Genomic DNA, 17,771 nt, shown 5'->3' on the forward strand with positions numbered 1-17,771 from the left:
GCGCCTGGTGGCCGGGCCTTTTCCCATGGGGCCCGGTCGGGCACAGCCCGAAGAGACAACGTGGGACCCTCTTCCAGTGGGCTCACCATCCGCAGGAGGGGTCATGGGGGTCGGGTGCAGTGTGAGACGGGCGGCGGCCGAAGGCGGGAGCCTTGGCGGTCCGATCCTCGGCTGCAAAAGCTAGCTTTAGGGACGTGGAACGTCACCTCGCTGGCGGGAAAGGAGCCTGAGCTGGTAAGCGAGGTAGAGAGTTTCCGGCTAGATATAGTCGGCCTCGCCTCGACGCACAGCATAGGCTCCGGAACCAGTCTCCTTGAGAGGGGCTGGACTCTCTTCCACTCTGGAGTTGCCCTTGGTGAGAGGCGTCGAGCTGGGGTGGGAATACTGGTTTCCCCTCGGTTCGGCGCCTGTACATTGGGGTTCACCCCGGTGGACGAGAGGGTAGCCTCCCTCCGCCTTCGGGTGGGGGGACGGGTCCTCACTGTCGTTTGTGCTTATGCACCACCCTTTTTGGAGTCTCTGGGGGGGGTGCTGGAAAGCGCTCCTCCCGGGGATTCCCTCGTCCTCCTGGGGGACTTCAATGCTCATGTGGGCAATGACAGTGAGACCTGGAGGGGCGTGATTGGGAGGAACGGCCCCCCCGATCTGAACCCGAGTGGTGTTTTGTTGTTGGACTTCTGTGCTAGACACGGTTTGTCCATAACGAACACCATGTTCAAGCATAAGGGTGTCCATATGTGCACCTGGCACCAGGACACCCGAGGTCTCAGTTCGATGATCGACTTTGTAGTCGTGTCATCGGACTTGAGGCCGCATGTCTTGGACACTCGGGTGAGGAGAGGGGCGGAGCTGTTAACTGATCACCACCTGGTGGTGAGTTGGCTTCGATGGTGGGGGAGGACGCCGGTCAGGCCTGGCAGGCCCAAACGTAATGTGAGGGTCTGCTGGGAACGTCTGGCGGAACCCTCTGTCAGAAGGAGCTTCAACTCCCACCTCCGGGAGAGCTTCGATCATGTCTCGGGGGGGGCCGGGGACATTGAGTCCGAATGGGCCATGTTCCGGGCCTCCATTGTTGAAGCGGCTGACCGGAGCTGCGGCCGCAGGGCGGTCGGTGCATGTCGCGGCGGTAACCCTCGGACCCGGTGGTGGACTCCGGAGGTAAGGGATGCCGTCAAGCTGAAGAAGGAGGCCTATCGTACTTTATTGGCTGGTAGGACTCCAGAGGCAGCTGATGTGTACCGGCAGACCAGGCGGAACGCGGCTTCGGCGGTCGCGGAGGCAAAAACCCGGGCATGGGAGGAGTTCGGCGAGGCCATGGAGAATGACTTCTCGGCTTCAAAAAGGTTCTGGACCACCATTCGGCGGCTCAGGAGGGGGAAACAGTGCTCTGTCAACACTGTATACGGTGGGGATGGTGCGCTGCTGACCTCGACGGGGGACGTCCTGGATCGGTGGAAGAAATACTTCGAAGACCTCCTTAATTCCACCAACACGCTTTCCGACGTGGAGGCAGAGTCTGGGGACATCGGGGGGGGCCCTTCTATCTCTGGGGCTGAGGTCGCCGAGGTGGTTGAAAAGCTCCGCGGTGGCAGGGCCCCTGGGGTGGATGAGGTCCGCCCGGAGTTCCTTAAGGCTCTGGATGTTGTAGGGCTGTCTTGGTTGACACGACTCTGCAACATCGCGTGGACATCGGGGACAGTGCCTCTGGACTGGCAGACCGGGGTGGTGGTTCCCCTCTTTAAAAAGGGGGACCGGAGGGTGTGCTCCAACTTTAGTGGATCACACTCCTCAGCCTCCCTGGGAAAGTCTATTCAGGGGTCCTGGAGAGGAGGGTCCGTCGGATTGTCGAACCTCGGATTCAGGAGGAGCAATGTGGTTTTCGTCCTGGCCGTGGAACAGTGGACCAGCTTTATACCCTCCGCGGAGTCCTGGAGGGTACATGGGAGTTCGCCCAACCAGTCTACACATGTTTTGTGGATTTGGAAAAGGCGTTTGACCGTGTCCCTCGGGGGCTCATGTGGGGGGTGCTCTGAGAGTACGGGGTACCGGATTTCCTGATCGGGGCTGTCCGGTCCCTGTACGACCGGTGCCAGAGTTTGGTCCGCATTGCCGGTAGTAAGTCAAACTTGTTTCCGGTGAGGGTTGGACTCCGCTGCCCTATGTCACCGATTCTGTTCATTACCTATATGGACAGAATTTCTAGGCGCAGCCCCTCAGGATCGGGTCGCTGCTTTTTGCGGATGATGTGGTCCTGTTGGCTTCATCGGGCCGTGACCTTCAGCTCTCACTGGAGCGGTTCGCAACCGAATGTGAAGCGGCTTGGATGCGAATCAGCACCTCCAAATCTGAGGCCATGGTAATCGACCGGAAAAGGGTGGAGTGCCATCTCCGGGTCGGGGAGGAGATCCTGAACCAAGCGGAGGAGTTCAAGTATCTCGGGGTCTTGTTCACGAGTGAGGGAAGAATGGAGCGCGAGGTCGACAGGCGGATCGGTGCGGCGTCCGCAGTGATGCGGGCTCTGCATCGGTCCGTCGTGGTGAAGAAGGAGCTGAGTCGAAAGGCGAAGCTCTCTATTTACCAGTCGATCTACGTTCCTACCCTCACCTATGGTCACGAACTATGGGTAGTGACCGAAAGAACGAGATCGCGAATACAAGCGGCCGAAATGAGCTTTCTCCGCAGGGTGTCCGGGCTCTCCCTTAGAGATAGGGTGAGAAGCTCGGTCATCCGGGAGGGGCTCAGAGTAGAACCGCTGCTCCTCCGCGTCGAGAGGAGCCAGCTGAGGTGGCTTGGGCATCTGATTAGGATGCCTCCTGGACGCCTCCCTGGTGAGGTGTTCCGGGCACGTCCCACTGGGAAGAGGCCCCGGGGAAGACCCAGGACACGCTGGAGGGACTATGTCTCTCGGCTGGCCTGGGAACGCCTCGGGGTCCCCCAGGAAGAGCTGGCGGAAGTGGCCGGGGGGAGGGAAGTCTGGGCCTCCCTGCTTAGGTCGCTGCCCCGCGACCCGATCCCCGGACAAGCGGCAGATGACGGACGAACGGAATGCGCACAATTCAAAAATGCTAATCATTACGTTCTGCTAGATGACGGTAGAGACATGAGTAAAAGAAAATATGCAAGCGGTGTTCAAAAGCGCAGTAATAAACTGTTGTCTGAACAAGCTCGAGCAAAACACCCGAAGATTACACACTTATTTAGCCAGCCAGAGAGAAATATTATCAACATCTCCACTGACGAAACACGACCGCAGCCGCAGGTGGCTAGCAGTAGCACGTCTTCACCAGCAACCAACAATAAACATACTTGCTCAGCCTACTTATTGGCAAGAATAAATGTTTTCCTTTCCTCCATTGATTGTGTGTTATTTCGGCGATGCTATCCTTGGTGCTAACCTATCAGAAGCCTAGTGCTGTCTTTGGTTTTGAACAATGATAAATGTGTGGCGGCCTGCGGAAACCCTTCACATCGTGAACATTTGGGTCTTTCTGGGTATTCTACATATTTGGAAACTACAAACTCTCCTGAATACAAATATGTTTAAATCACTCAGATATCTTTATCACAACTGAAGTTACATCATTTTAAAGTTGACCCGTGTCAAAAAGTGATAAGGGAGAAAATTGCATTCAAAGATTCCACTCCGTTTCATTCTAATTCTGTGGCGAAAATAGAAAGGAAATCCTTTTGTTCGTAATCACATTGTGAATGTAAATGTCAGTTTAAGTATAGGCTACATTAACTTTAACTACATTAACTATAGAAAACATCAAAAATCTCAATTTTGACAGAAAACGATTTTCGATATTTTATGGCTTATAGCCACAATGAGCGGCCGCGACATCCGACGGGTTTCTGCAGGACGCCACACAAATGGGCTGCTGTTGTGGTTTTGTTATTTTTAAACTTGTTATATTTCTCTCTCACATTGGTGAATGTAGGCTATAGTTAAAGGTAGACAGCAATGTATAAGATGGAATGGAGATACATTTTGAGTGGATTTAGGGGAGGGGCCTCGAGCTCGGACTTTGCGGGGGGGCCTCTGCCAAGTCCCGGCCGCCACTGTGTGTAATACTGTATTTCTTTGATTCAACGCCGCCCTCGAATAAACGTGCACCAAAAATGAACATTGTGTAATAAACACGTACCGCCCTTGATTAAACGCTGCACCAAAAATCAACATTGTGTAATAAACGCCGCCCTAGAAATACGGTAGTAGCAGCATGTCATTTTAATGAACATTCTCTTGTGTTGCTCTAGGGCCCCACTGCTAGCTACATTGCCTATTGCTAACGCCTGTCTAGATTATCTATTAAAAGAACTGGGAGAGGCAGGTACTCTTGCGTTAGCAAGCTAAACTAGTTTACATGGTTAAACTACAGTTGGTAGGTGTTTTCGCTATCTAGCTGTTCTTGCATTCCTTGCAAATCAGTGTTAATAAAAAGCTGATGAAATAGAGCTAGCTAGTCTGGCTAACATTGACATTTGCTCGTTGCTTAATTGGCGATTTAGAAGACCGTACTGTTCAAACTAGCAACAAGCATTTAATGTAGTGAACTAGCAAGCTTGTCTAAAGGCATGCTAGCACAGCTAGCCTAGAATACCGTATTTCTTATAAACGCTGCCCTCAAATAAACGCCGCCCTCAAATCAGCGCTGCACCAAAAATGAACATTGTGTAATAAACGCTGCAGCTTTTAATCGAAGAAAGTTAACCAATGAAATAACAGTTTTTGTCAGTGTATTGCTTGTTTTTTGTGTTTTGGCCACTAGAGGTCCTCATGCCCAGCTTGCTCAGTCCTGATTTTGTTATTAGGCTCACCTGGGCCTCGTTCTGTTAGGGGTATTTAGGGGACTCAGTCTAATGCCACCTTGCTTGATGTTTGAGTTTGCTGATGCCGGTTGCCTGTGCTGTTTTAAGTGTTTTGCTACCTTTTTTTGTCATACTTTTGCCGAGCCGATTAAAGAACCCTTCAGCCTCCAGTTCCGAGTGCGTCTCGCTTTTGGGTTCAGCCTCCACTCGTGGTTCCAGATCCGAATTGAGTTCCGGCTCTGACAGAAACATCAAGCCAACATGAACCCAGAGACGCAAGACCTCCTCGCTACCGTGGCCCAGCATGAGGCCTCAGTCCAACGCCATGAAGCAGCGCTGGCCCAGCAGGAGATCTTGATGGCTAAGCACTCACAATTGCTGTCTGATGTCATGACGTATGTCCCCAAGATCTTCGACCGGCTGTCTGCTGTCCAAGCCGCTGCTGCTGTACCACTCCCGGACCCTCAAAAGTCAGCTCCACTTGTGGAACCTCGCCTACCTCCACCACAACGATTCTCGGGGGACCCCAGTGCTTGTGGTGGATTCCTCATACAGTGCTCGCTCACGTTTGAGCTACAGCCATCGTCGTTCCCTTCAGACCGGGCCAAGATAGCCTATATCATCACTCTCCTTTCTGGTAAGGCCCTCTCCTGGGCAACAGCCGTCTAGAATGCCCAGACCCATTGCTGTTCAGGATATTCTGCATTTGAAGAGGAATTCAAATGGATTTTTGATCACCCCATCAGTGGCCGAGAGGCGTCCAAACGACTGCTGTCCCTCCAGCAGGGCGGTCGTAGTGCTGCGGAATATGCCATCCATTTTCGCACCATTGCAGCAGGGAGCGGCTGGAATAATGAGTCTCTGATGGTGTGCTTCCAGAACGGCCTCTCTGAGGCACTCAAAGATGAATTCGCAACACGAGAGCCTACCAATGATCTAGAGACCCTCATTGACCTGGCGGTACAGCTAGATAATCGTCTGAGGGAGAGAAACCTGGGTCGCCAGTGGGGTGTCACTCCTGTCAAGTCAGTTCCCACTGAGAAGTTACCCCCAGCCCAAGGAGGCCCAGAACCCATGCAGTTGGGTGGCACCCGGATCTCCTCGACAGAACGTGACCGTTGCATGAGGGAGCGTTGTTGTCTATACTGTGGACTGCCTGGACATTTCCGTTCTGCCTGCCCAGAGCTCTCGGGAAACGCTTGGTCCCGTACAGGCATGGAGGGACTGTAACGAGAACGACTTGCTTTGCCCTACCCTCCGATTCAGGTTTTTTCCTTCCCGTCACCCTCGCTTGGGGAACTCGGGAGCATCAACTCAAGGCCTTGGTGGATTCAGGAGCAACCGGGAACTTTATGGACTTATCTCTTGCTAGGGGTCTCCAGATCCCCTCGGACTCGCTCGCTACCCCTCTGACAGTTACTGCTCTGGATGGAAGACCCCTGGGTCCCGGGAAGGTAACCCTTCTTACCTCTCCCCTTCGCCTCTCCATTAACCAACACCAGGAGGAGTTGTCTTTCCATTTGATACAATCTCCAGAGCTCCCTGTGATCCTCGGCCATCCTTGGCTTCTTCGCCATAACCCTCACCTCGACTGGTCCACTGGCACTGTCCTCAGTTGGAGTCCCACTTGTCGTGTCCCCTGTTTGGGCCAGAGGCCCCCTGACCCTGTTCTCGAGTCTCAAGATTCCCCAGACCTGTCTCTAGTCCCCAGTCAGTAGCATCAACTCGAGGCAGTCTTCAGTAAAAAGAGAGCTACCTCTTTACCCCCGCATCGCCCCTACGACTGCGCCATTGACCTGTTCCCGGGTACCTGTCCCCCCAGAGGCCATATATTCTCCTTGTCTTCTCCTGAGCGTGCAGCCATGGACACATACATTGAAGGGGCTCTCGCAGCAGGGATCATTCGGAAGTCTACTTCTCCTGCTGGGGCTGGTTTTTTCTTTGTGGGCAAGAAGGATGGGGGCCTTCGACCCTGCATAGACTACAGAGGCCTTAACAAAATCACTATCCGGAACCGTTACCCGTTGCCGCTTATGGCCTCGGCCTTCGAGATGCTGCAGGGAGCCTCCATCTTCACCAAACTCGACTTGCGCAGTGCCTACCATCTCGTGCGCATTCGACAAGGTGATGAGTGGAAAACCGCATTTAACACTCCTACCGGGCACTATGAAGACCTGGTTATGCCCTTCGGCCTCACCAATGCTCCTGCTGTTTTTCAGGCTCTGATAAACGACGTCCTTCGGGACATGCTCAATCAGTTTGTATTCGTCTATCTGGACGATATTCTGGTTCTCAAGATCCCTTGGTGAACACGTTGAGCATGTAAAGAAGGTTCTTGTACGTCTTCTTGACAACCACCTTTTTGTCAAATCTGAGAAGTGCACATTCCATGCGACCCAAGTACAGTTCCTAGGATTCATCATTAAGCCCGGCCATGTTCAAATGGATCCCCAGAAGGTCCAAGCCATCACGGATTGGCCCACTCCCTCGTCTGTGAAGGAGGTGCAGCGGTTTCTTGGCTTCGCCAACTTTTACCGCAAGTTCGTTTTGAACTTCAGCTCTGTGGTGGCTCCCCTATCAGCTCTCACTAAAGGGGACAAGGCGTTTTGCTGGGGTCCAGAAGCGGAGTCAGCCTTCAACAAACTCAAACTCTTTCTCGCTTTACTACAGCCCCCATTCTTGCCATCCCCGACCCAGACAGGCACTTCGTGGTGGAGGTAGATGCGTCGGATGTGGGGGTTGGAGCCGTGCTTTCCCAGAGGGGGGAGGACAACAAACTACATCCATGTGCTTTCCTTTCACACCGTCTTACACCCACAGAGAGGAAGTACCATGTAGGAGACTGTGAGTTACTGGCTGTTAAACTGGCGCTCGAAGAGTGGAGACATTGGCTTGAGGGGGCCGAACACCCATTCCAAGTGCTCACCGACCATAAAAACCTGGAGTATATCCAGCAGGCCAAGCGGCTCAATCTCCGTCAGGCACGCTGGTCTCTATTCTTCAACCGGTTTCAGTTCATCTTAACCTATCGCCCTGGATCCAAAAACCTGAAACCTGATGCTCTGTCCCGAATACACGCAAGCAGTAACCGAGAAGAGCCCATTACATCCATACTCCCGAGCTCCAAAATCGTGGCACCCGTGAGATGGGAACTCAAAAATACAGTGAGACACGCCCAGACCCAGGAAGCAGACCCAGGGGGGGGGGGCAGCCAACCGCTTGTTTGTTCCTAAAACCGTTCGCTCCCGAGTTCTCCAATGGGGTCACTCCTCTCGTCTGACCTGCCATCCGGGCTCTGCTCGCACCCTTGAATTCCTTCAGAGACGGTTTTGGTGGCCGAACATCAAAGAAGATACCAAGGCTTTTGTGAACGCCTGTCCGACTTGCAACCAGGGAAAGGTCTCGCACCGCTCACCTCAGGGGTTGCTCCATCCTCTCTCTATACCTCGAAGGCCCTGGTCCCACCTCTCCATGGACTTCATTACCGGCCTCCCACCGTCCCAGGGTAACACCGCTATTCTGGTCATCGTTGACAGATTTTCTAAAGCTGGCAGGTTCATTCCCTTGCCCAAATTGCCCACTGCTAAAGAGACAGCGGAGTTGGTCATCGCCCATGTTTTTCGAGTTTTTGGCATCCCACAGGACATTGTTTCAGACCGGGGCCCTCAGTTCTCCTCTCGGTTCTGGCGGGCATTCTGTCGACTCCTGGGGGCAACGGTGAGCCTGTCTTCCGGACACCACCCTGAGTCCAATGGCCAAACGGAGAAGTTGAACCAGGACCTGGAGACCACTCTGAGGTGCATGGCTGCCAATCATCCATTCTCCTGGTCGTCCTTTATTACGTGGGCAGAGTATGCCCACAACACCCTCTGCTCGTCGGCTACGGGCAGTTTGGGTATGCCCCTCCGCTGTTCCCCGACCAAGAAGTGGAGGTCGGAGTTCCCTCTGCTCAGCGGTTCATCCGACGCTGTCGTCTGACTTGGAGGAGGGCTCGACACAAGCTTCTTCGAGTCTCCCTACAGTACCAACGACAGGCTAACTGAAGACGCAGACCTGCCCCCATCCTGCGTCCCCGAGAGTCTGGCTCTCCACAAAGAACCCTCCCTTACGAGTGGAGTCCCGCAAACTCTCCCAGCGGTTCATTGGACCTTTCAAGTTGGCAAGGAAAGTTAACCCTGTTGCTTACCGTTTACACCTACCCAGGTCTCTCAGAATTAATCCTACGTTTCATGTCTCCCTTCTAAAACCTGTTTTGTCTTCCCCTTTTGCTCCAGCAGTCAAACCTCCCCCTCCTCCTCGCATCGTTGGTGGCCAAACAGTTTACACCGTCCGCCGCATACTGGATTCCCGTCGTGTGCAGGGATCACTTCAGTATCTTGTGGACTGGGAAGGCTATGGCCCGGAGGAGCGCTCCTGGGTTCCTGCCAGAGACATCTTCGACCCCAAATTGATTCGGGACTTTCTTGCTAGTACGCCGGGTCGTCCTGGGAGGAACGTCAGGAGCCGTTCCTAGAGGGGGGGTCCTGTCAGTGTATTGCTTGTTTTTTGTGTTTTGGCCACTAGAGGTCCTCATGCCCGGCTTGCTCAGTCCTGATTTTGTTATTAGGCTCACCTGGGCCTCGTTCTGTTAGGGGTATTTAGGGGACTCAGTCTAATGCCACCTTGCTTGATGTTTGAGTTTGCTGATGCCGGTTGCCTGTGCTGTTGTAAGTGTTTTGCTACCTTTTTTTGTCATACTTTTGCCGAGCCGATTAAAGAACCCTTCAGCCTCCAGTTCCGAGTGCGTCTCGCTTTTGGGTTCAGCCTCCACTCGTGGTTCCAGATCCGAATTGAGTTCCGGCTCTGACAAGTTTTAGGAATTTTTTGGTGCAGTGTTTAATCAAGGGCGGCGTTTATTACACAATGTTCATATTTGGTGCAGAGTTTATTTGAGGGCGGCGTTTATGCGAAGAACTACGGTAGGTTAATGCCATAGTTAAGGACAATGTAAAAACCTTTATGAGATGTAAGTACTTTACCATCGAGTGAGTATAGAAGTGTGTTCACCTACCAAACTCGGTAATGCGCCCCATATGTGAGAATACGACTAGATCATGACAGTGTGGGTGTGTGTACCTTTTTGTATTAAAAACGTGTGAGTTCAGGTTTGCGTATCTGAGTTTCTGGCCTCTCCAGTAAGTGGTCAGCCCAGGTCACCTTGTTTATGCTTATGTTACCCAGAGTTCTTATTTGGGGGTTGGCCTCTCTTTGCACACAAATAATTCTGAACACAAGATCATTCTTATACAGGATAAAAGGTTACATCTTCAACTTTTCTGAAGGTGCAGTGTTTCCCAAACATAGACTAATTCGTGGTGGTGCGCCACAGAATCAACACCGGCCACCATATATTGCGGTTCGTTATACTTAAAAAATGCTATTTAAAACACTGCATTTCCTTTCCCTGCTCTCCCTCCCTCTCACATACACAGTCAAAACGTCAGCACACGTTACCAACAACGTAGAGCCGCCGTCCTAGTAAGACAGACAGCGATAACAGCGTGCCTTCAGCATTAGTAGCATAGATAAAACTCTAGGAAAGTTGCGGCTACTTTTCGCTAGGTACCTACGAACATGTCTTAATCTGCTAGACAAGTGGGGACCCCTTCGTTCTTTTGGTGAGCAGTCTCACAAATTGTTTACAATATGTTCAGGCTTCAACCAGTGCTGCTCAAGCAGAAAAACATGGTCAGGGAGAAAAAGAGAGATTTGTTAGGTATTGAAGAAAGAGTAGGAGAGGATGACAGCATCCAACATGCTGCTGTGAGAAAGCCAGCTGAAGCAACAGGTGAGGTAGACAAACATATGTAGAAACAAGCAGGTAAGAAAGCAGGTCTCAGGACAAGGGGACTCATGTGGAGGTGTGAATCATTTTTGATTAATATTTAATATATTAAAGTTCTCTGTAACTAATTATTAACAAAGGAATTATTTTGCCCCCCCACACACACACACTCACGGCACGTCAGACACGGGCCGACCGACCCCCACAAATAGCTTTCTAATCTGTGGGAAACACTGCAGTGTCCTGTATGTAGTTGTGTGTATATGTGCTTCTGTGTATTTGTGTGTACATTAGTGTGTTTGTTTCAGTGTGAATGTATATTTGTGTGTAGGTACACATTTGTGTGTATTTGTCACTGTGTGTGTACACATTTGTGCGTGTATCAGTGTGTAGCATAGTATGTGCTGTGTACACTTTTGTAAATTTGTCTGTGTGTGTACATATTTCTGTATATTTGTGTATTTGTACATTTGTGTGTGTGCGTGTGTCACCTCAGAATCACCTTTGCCACACTTCCTCAAAGGCCAGACCTAGCACGCTCTTTCTAAGAAGCCCTAATTCTGTTTGCTTTGCTGCAACTTGAAGGCGGATGGCGAAAGCTGCAAAGGGAGAAGGTGGAGAGATGGAGGGGAGAGGAAATAAGAGACCCAGATAAGGCAGTGAGTGAAAGCCGGGAGTCGTGCTCAGTGGAGCCCAGAGACGGGGCATCTTTAACGGGCACATAGACAGCTTTACAAGCCCTCAGTGGATGAGGGAGATTGGAAGGGCTGGGACTGCTTACACATACACACACACAGATAAACCTCAAAAGCTAGTCAGACACAGAAATTGCACCATTGCCCCCCCTTCTTTCTGCAAGAGCTCAAACAGTATGGAACAATCTAAGTGCGTTATCTTATCTTCTCTGATATTCTGTTTCTCATTATTTTATTCCACCACCCAATCCTCCAACAGTCCCGCTTCCCCCCCTCCCTCTCCTCTCTCTCAAACGCATACGTCTTTGATGAGAATCCATTCACGGATTTAATGGATTTCGCCTAGCTTTTTTTAAGGAACTGGAAGATGGGTTAAAAAAAGGCAAACTTTGGCCATCCTGGCTTCAAGAGTGAGAGGTCTGCAGAGGACAGCATTTCTGTCTACATCAAAAGAATAGTAAAATGTTTGCTTACAAAACAGTCAGAGCGGTCAATATGGATCTGAGACGGCCGTCTGCAATTCAACATGAAAGGGTTCAACTGCTGTGGAACACCCAAACTTTTCAGTCCCTCCACCAAGAGTCAAACTTTAGCAGATTAGTAGAAAAGTAAGTGGTCTAACTTTCTGGAAAGTTAATTTGGAAAGCTATTTTCCAAATCAATTTGATTGATGTCAACGTTAAGTGTGAGGGTTATTTTTTCATCACCTTCCATATGGGGAAAAATTAAGGATATGCAACAAAGAAAAAGAAGAGCCTTTAAAAAAAAAAAAAGTTTACTGTGGTTACTGTTCAGTATTTAACTCCTAAAGTATGCTGTGTAGGGATCCGACTTATTTAACTTGCCTCCAAACTCAAAATGGTGGATGTCTTTGAGCTTCTGTTTGAATGAATTCCTGAATTTCCGAGACAAAATTGAACTGGGCCTAACCACCTCCCATAACGACCCAAAATGTCACGTAGCTGCCTCGTAGTTCAGGAGCTAATTTGATACAGCTGGCATGCAGAGCGGCACGACAGACAGACAGTCTCTTTGATGGGCCCCTGCTAGAGATTAGCGTCCTGTACAAGAGAACCCCCAGCTGGGCCTTCCTTCAGTGCCTCCATATTAGCCTCAGAACGCAGGGATCTCTGAGACAGTAGTCTGTCCTGCAGCCTGTCTGTCCTGCAGCCAAACCTTAAGCGTTAGCACTTCCAGATCTGGGACAACACCCCCCCACCCCACTCACCTTCTCCTGGGCCAGCTCCCTCTCAGCCTGGTGGCTCCTCTCCAGGTCCAGGCGGAGGCGCTCCATCTCTGCCCGCAGCCTGCCCATCGAGGCCTCCTGGTCTTGGGCCGAGTGTTGGCGCTCGTCCTCCCTCAGCAGGCCCAGCTCCAGCAGCTGCTGCTTCCTCTGGGCGTTGGCCTGCTGCAGCTCCTCACGCAGGGCCGACACCTGGGCCTCCAGCTCCGAGATGGTCTGACGGTGGGACGGAGGGAGGGAGGAGAGAAGACAGGAAGAAAGAGGACGGTGAGGAACACGTGTGCATGTTTATAAGTAGTATGTATAAGTGTATGCAGCTGCGGTCATGGATGTGTTCCTCTATGGCTCTCTCGCTCTGCAGACTGAGGCTCAAGATCATCTCCAACACTGAAACCTCTACTTTCAGCAGTTGCTTCTGAGGGACGTCCAGGGATGGTCTGAGGGGAAGTCCTGTTCAGACCGGGACACAAACACTCGGGCAAAGGAAAGGGAAATACCCTGCAACAGCAGCTGTCCCATCCTAATTCAGCTTACCCAACCCAGTCAGCCCGGCCTAGCATAGTCAGTCAGCCCGGCCAAGCCCAGTCAGCCCAGCCCAGTCAGTCCGTCCAGCCTAGCACAGTTAGCCATGCAGGCCGGCCGGCAGGCAGGCAAGCAAGCCCACATCAAAGACGGGGAATTCCACTAAGGTCAGTCGGGCACATTTAATGAGAGAAATTTGCGCAAATTAAAGATCACTCCCTCAGGAGGAAAGCAGGCAGTGCTGCAGTGTCATATTTCCCTGGAAGACAGATGGAGAAGAAACAGAGAGAGCAATAGAAAGGGATGGAGAGTTGGAAGGATAGTATGGAAATGAGAAGAGAAGTATGTGGCTGAATAAGGAAGTCTTAAAAGTACTGCAGCTCTTATGTTAGTGTACTGTTTGTAATGTAAGATGTTTTTGGTGTATGAGAGACTTGAGTGTCTGTCCGTGAGAGTGTGGGGGCTGCAAGGACAGGGAGAAAGTAACAGTGCGTGTGTGTGAGAAAATGAGGGGGCAGCAGAGAGAGAGAGGGAGAGAGAGAGAGAGAGAGAGAGAGAGGGAGAATGTGTGTGAAAGACACACATATGCACTATATGGGAGAGAGAAAGGGAGAGAGTGTTTCTGAGAGAATGTGTGTGAGAGAGTGGGGGCTGTAGAGATGGACTGACCCCTTCCTTGACCTCTGTTTTCTTTGAGTTCCTCAGCCTTGACTTTGTCTAGAAAAGCTCTTTGATTTCACTGCCAGAGAACAGACACATTACATAGCAGGAATGCTAATGACCAAAGAACACCCCTTTTAAAGAACCGTTAAGGGAATGTTCTTGCCGGGCTATGAAGAAACTTTGCTGGAGTTGGTAAAAATGTAATTCTAAATTCTCAAAACATTCAAAATATTGTGTGTATATAGTGTCTCACCAGTTATGTGCTAGGTACACTTGGAACACAATATGAAATAACCACCCGATATTCTATTCCAACAACAGTACTGAAAGTTAAATTAAATTACTAAGAATTGTCCCCGTGAACAAAGTTAAGAGGGTCAAGAGTGGCCTATAATATCCTCTTTTGACCCTGTTTCCCTCCAAAAACACTGAAGACATCCCAGCCCCGACTCTCGTTAGAGTCACATGGTAATCGACAGAAAGAGTCTGAAATTGATTCTATACATCTTATTGCGGGCACTAGGGAAAATCACAAAGACTTCAAAGAAGCGTCACAAAAAAACATACAGATGTTGTGTGGTTGTGTGTCTCACGCACAAACTGATATACACACACACAAGCAGGTTTCACAGCCACACGCAAACATGTCAGACTCGGGCAACACCAGATGGACATGCGCGCACAGTAAGTGCCAGGCATGTTGGTCTCCATGACTTCAAGGGACAGGCATTATGTCTAAGCTCAGAAGAGCCTTTAATGTATAATTCCCTATTCAACTGCATAGGGCTCCATCTGATTCTGTAAATAACATCCTGAGTAATCTCCCCACCATGAGCCATTTGGACAGGGACAGGGCTCAGAGATGCAGGGGCAACAGAACTAAAAGAGCCAGACAAAAGGGGTTAATTCAAATTGTAAAGGTTTTCAACACATGACAGGTATGTGCAACCTCAGTCCAAACATAATTGAACTATAAGATTAAGCATTAACTTAATGTTTAATCGGTAACACTTTACAATAAGGGTGCATCAATTGGCATTCATTAATGCATTAACTAATGCATGAATCATCATCAGTTAATAAATAACTCAGAAAGTACTTAATGATGCACTGATCATCAACACATCATTTGGTAATAAGGAGTCACATATGATTTACTATTAATTAAATCTGGAATCATGTACCAATTCCTATTGACATTAACACATTAACTGATAGGTGAGTTAACTACTTTAGTTAATTGTGCAAACTAATACTGTTAGTTAACTGTGTGAACTAAAACCCTGAGTTAACAGGGTCAACTTTAACAGGGTAAACTAATGGTAATACCTTAATTCATGTGTTAATTACCACAATGGCGGCATCCATGGATTGAGACGGTACGTAATCATTTGTTAATAGTAATTTGCCTCCCCAAGTAAAGTCATAATATGAGATACATTAACTAATCATTAACTAATTATTCACTCAACAAATACTTAGTTTTTTCAGAGAGACAACTTTTAAATAAACTCTAATATGAGTTGGAATCCTGCATTACAGTCAAAATAGCTTTCTGACTAATGGATGACTACCATGCAGTTTGCAAAACGTTTTATTTCACTCCAACAACACACGCAAGGCCACCTTTCTAAGAAGAAGTCCACTCGAAGTATCGATCAGATCTTCCGTAGAAAATGCCTGACTGCAACAGATTCTGGACCGATTCATGAAGGTAAACTCCTAACTTCAAATGTTAACTTTCCACCAGTGGCGATTTCTTTAAGACTGAAAAGGAAGCTCAGCTTCCCCTAAAATATCAAAAAAATGTATGGTTAAATATTTACTATTGTGTTAAAATTTTAAATGTGTTAGAACACGTTCATCTCGAAGACGAATTAGTTCAGAATCAGCTGCGTATAGTAGCAGGTCGACTGTTAGGTGTTCATTTTAGGACATCCTCAGATCTCAGACTCAATTGTCAGACTCAAACGAAAAGGCGTCAAGTCTCAGACCAAAAGTCGTCAGACTCAGGCGAAACGGCTTCAGTCTCAGAAAAACCTCTGTCATTCTCAAACAAAACACGCTCAAACTAAACGCAGTCAGAAAAACCTCTGTCATTCTCGACAAAACGCTCTCAAACCAAACGCCATCATTCTCAGACAAAACGCTCTCAAACCAAACGCCGTCATTCTCAGACAAAACGCTCTCAAACCAAACGCTGTCATTGTCAGACAAAACGCTCTCAAACCAAACACCGTCATTCTCAAACAAAACGCTCTCAAACCAAACACCATCATTCTCAGACAAAACGCCCTCAAACTAAACGCCATCATTCTCAAACAAAACGCCCTCAAACCAAACGCCATCATTGTCGGACAAAACGCCCTCAAACTAGTGATGGGAAGTTCGGATCATTTTACTGATTCGGTTCTTTGAATCTCGTTCAGTAAAATGAACGCATCTTTTTTCGAATCATTCGTTCATTTCAACGGGGAGGGGGGGGCTATACGTCCACTGCAAACACGTATCATATTCTCATGTAGGTTAGTGCATGACATGTGCACCAGTAGATACTATTTCAAAATAAATTCCTGCATTAAAATTATGTATCATGACAGTTTGTATGATTTGGTCATTTATTACCACACTAGTATTTAATTATCACGGCAAACAATTACACTGCACTAAACCGTAAGTGTAAATATAAAGTGAAAATAACAAAACCAGTCAGTATGGTGACTTGAGCGAATATCATTCACGTCCTACTAAAACAGCGGCCACGCGAAAGGGAATGAGGAAACTGTTTCCTCTACTAAAAATGCAGGTCACGTGAAAAATTATATTAAGACTCCTAAAAGACCGATTTGGGAAATGAACGAATCGTTCGTTTCCTCTAACTACAGAGCCTATGCAGGTCACGTAAAAAATTATCCAAGAAAGACCGATTTGGGAAATGAACGAATCATTTCTGTTTACTTGGATGAGCCTATGCAATAGTCCCGATCCGCGGCCACGAGAAAATGAAAGAATCACTCTTTGAGAGGACTCGTTACTCCCGAGTCCTTGTAAGGATTCGTTCAAAATGAACACGACACATCACTACAACCGGAGGACTACGCATGGGTTTGCGCTACACGAGTGAACTATAGCTTGCAGAAAACAACTATTTCAGACATCCCAACTTGCAGAGACTCATTTCCGGGAGATGCCCCCCCCCCCCCCCCCCCCCCCCGCATGATGTACCCCCTCAACCAGCTCGTACAACCCCCCCCCCCCCCCCCCCCCCCCGGGACGAAATCAGGATGCGCAATATGCACTTGTTTCGACCATTAATGCAATTGCACAGTCTCGCGCTCGCTCTAAATACAAAATCCCCGAAATCCGGGAGATTGTATAGCCTTTGCGGGTGTCCGGGAGCCGCTATTGAAATGCGGGCGACTCCCGGAACTTCCGGGAGGATTGGGATGTCTGCTATTTTGTATTAGCTAGCTCTATATCAAAAGTAAGTTCTTGCTGTACCAGTTAACAGAAATAAACTACTACTTTAACTAATTCAGAAAGCTAGTCAGCAGCTCCCCTATCTAGCTAACTTTGACCAAAAAATTCTGACAAAGTTTAGTGTGAGGGCGTTTTCGTTTTGTCTGAAAATGATGGCGTTTAGTTTGAGGGCGTTTTGTCTGAGAATGATGGCGTTTAGTTTGACGGCGTTTTGTCTAAGAATGATGACGTTTGGTTTGAGAGCGTTTTGTCTGAGAATGGCGTTTGGTTTGAGAGCGTTTTGTCTGAAAATGATGGCGTTTGGTTTGAGAGCGTTTTGTCTGAGAATGACAGAGGTTTTTCTGACAGCGTTTAGTTTGAGGGCGTTTTGTCTTAGCCTGGCTGCCAGCCCAACTTCTCCCCGCCCAAAAAAAAATTTGGTCGGGAAGTTGGGTCTGGAGGGTCTCGTATTGGGGACCAACTACAGAAAACCAGAATCTGGGCGAACCAATGAAATTGCCAGGGCGGGCTTTATACGATGATGGACAGATGA

At 49.1% G+C, this 17,771-nt stretch overlaps 1 protein-coding gene across 8 annotated transcripts in view; it reads right to left on the reverse strand.

Annotated features, from left to right (window-relative positions):
- The window catches only part of cep112 (centrosomal protein 112), a 206,211-nt gene that overhangs the window by 60,425 nt on the left and 128,015 nt on the right, over nucleotides 1–17,771 (reverse strand). For all 8 annotated transcript variants that reach the window (XR_006957363.1, XM_047037685.1, XM_047037687.1 and 5 more), the window contains one exon: nucleotides 12,560–12,790. Coding sequence is in view for 7 of the 8 variants with exons in the window: in XM_047037685.1 (XP_046893641.1) it covers nucleotides 12,560–12,790 (231 nt within the window). In the remaining variant the exon portion in view is untranslated. The remainder of the gene's footprint in view (nucleotides 1–12,559; nucleotides 12,791–17,771) is intronic.

Source organism: Hypomesus transpacificus, chromosome 17 (genome assembly GCF_021917145.1).
Source record: "Hypomesus transpacificus isolate Combined female chromosome 17, fHypTra1, whole genome shotgun sequence".
NCBI lineage: Eukaryota > Metazoa > Chordata > Actinopteri > Osmeriformes > Osmeridae > Hypomesus > Hypomesus transpacificus.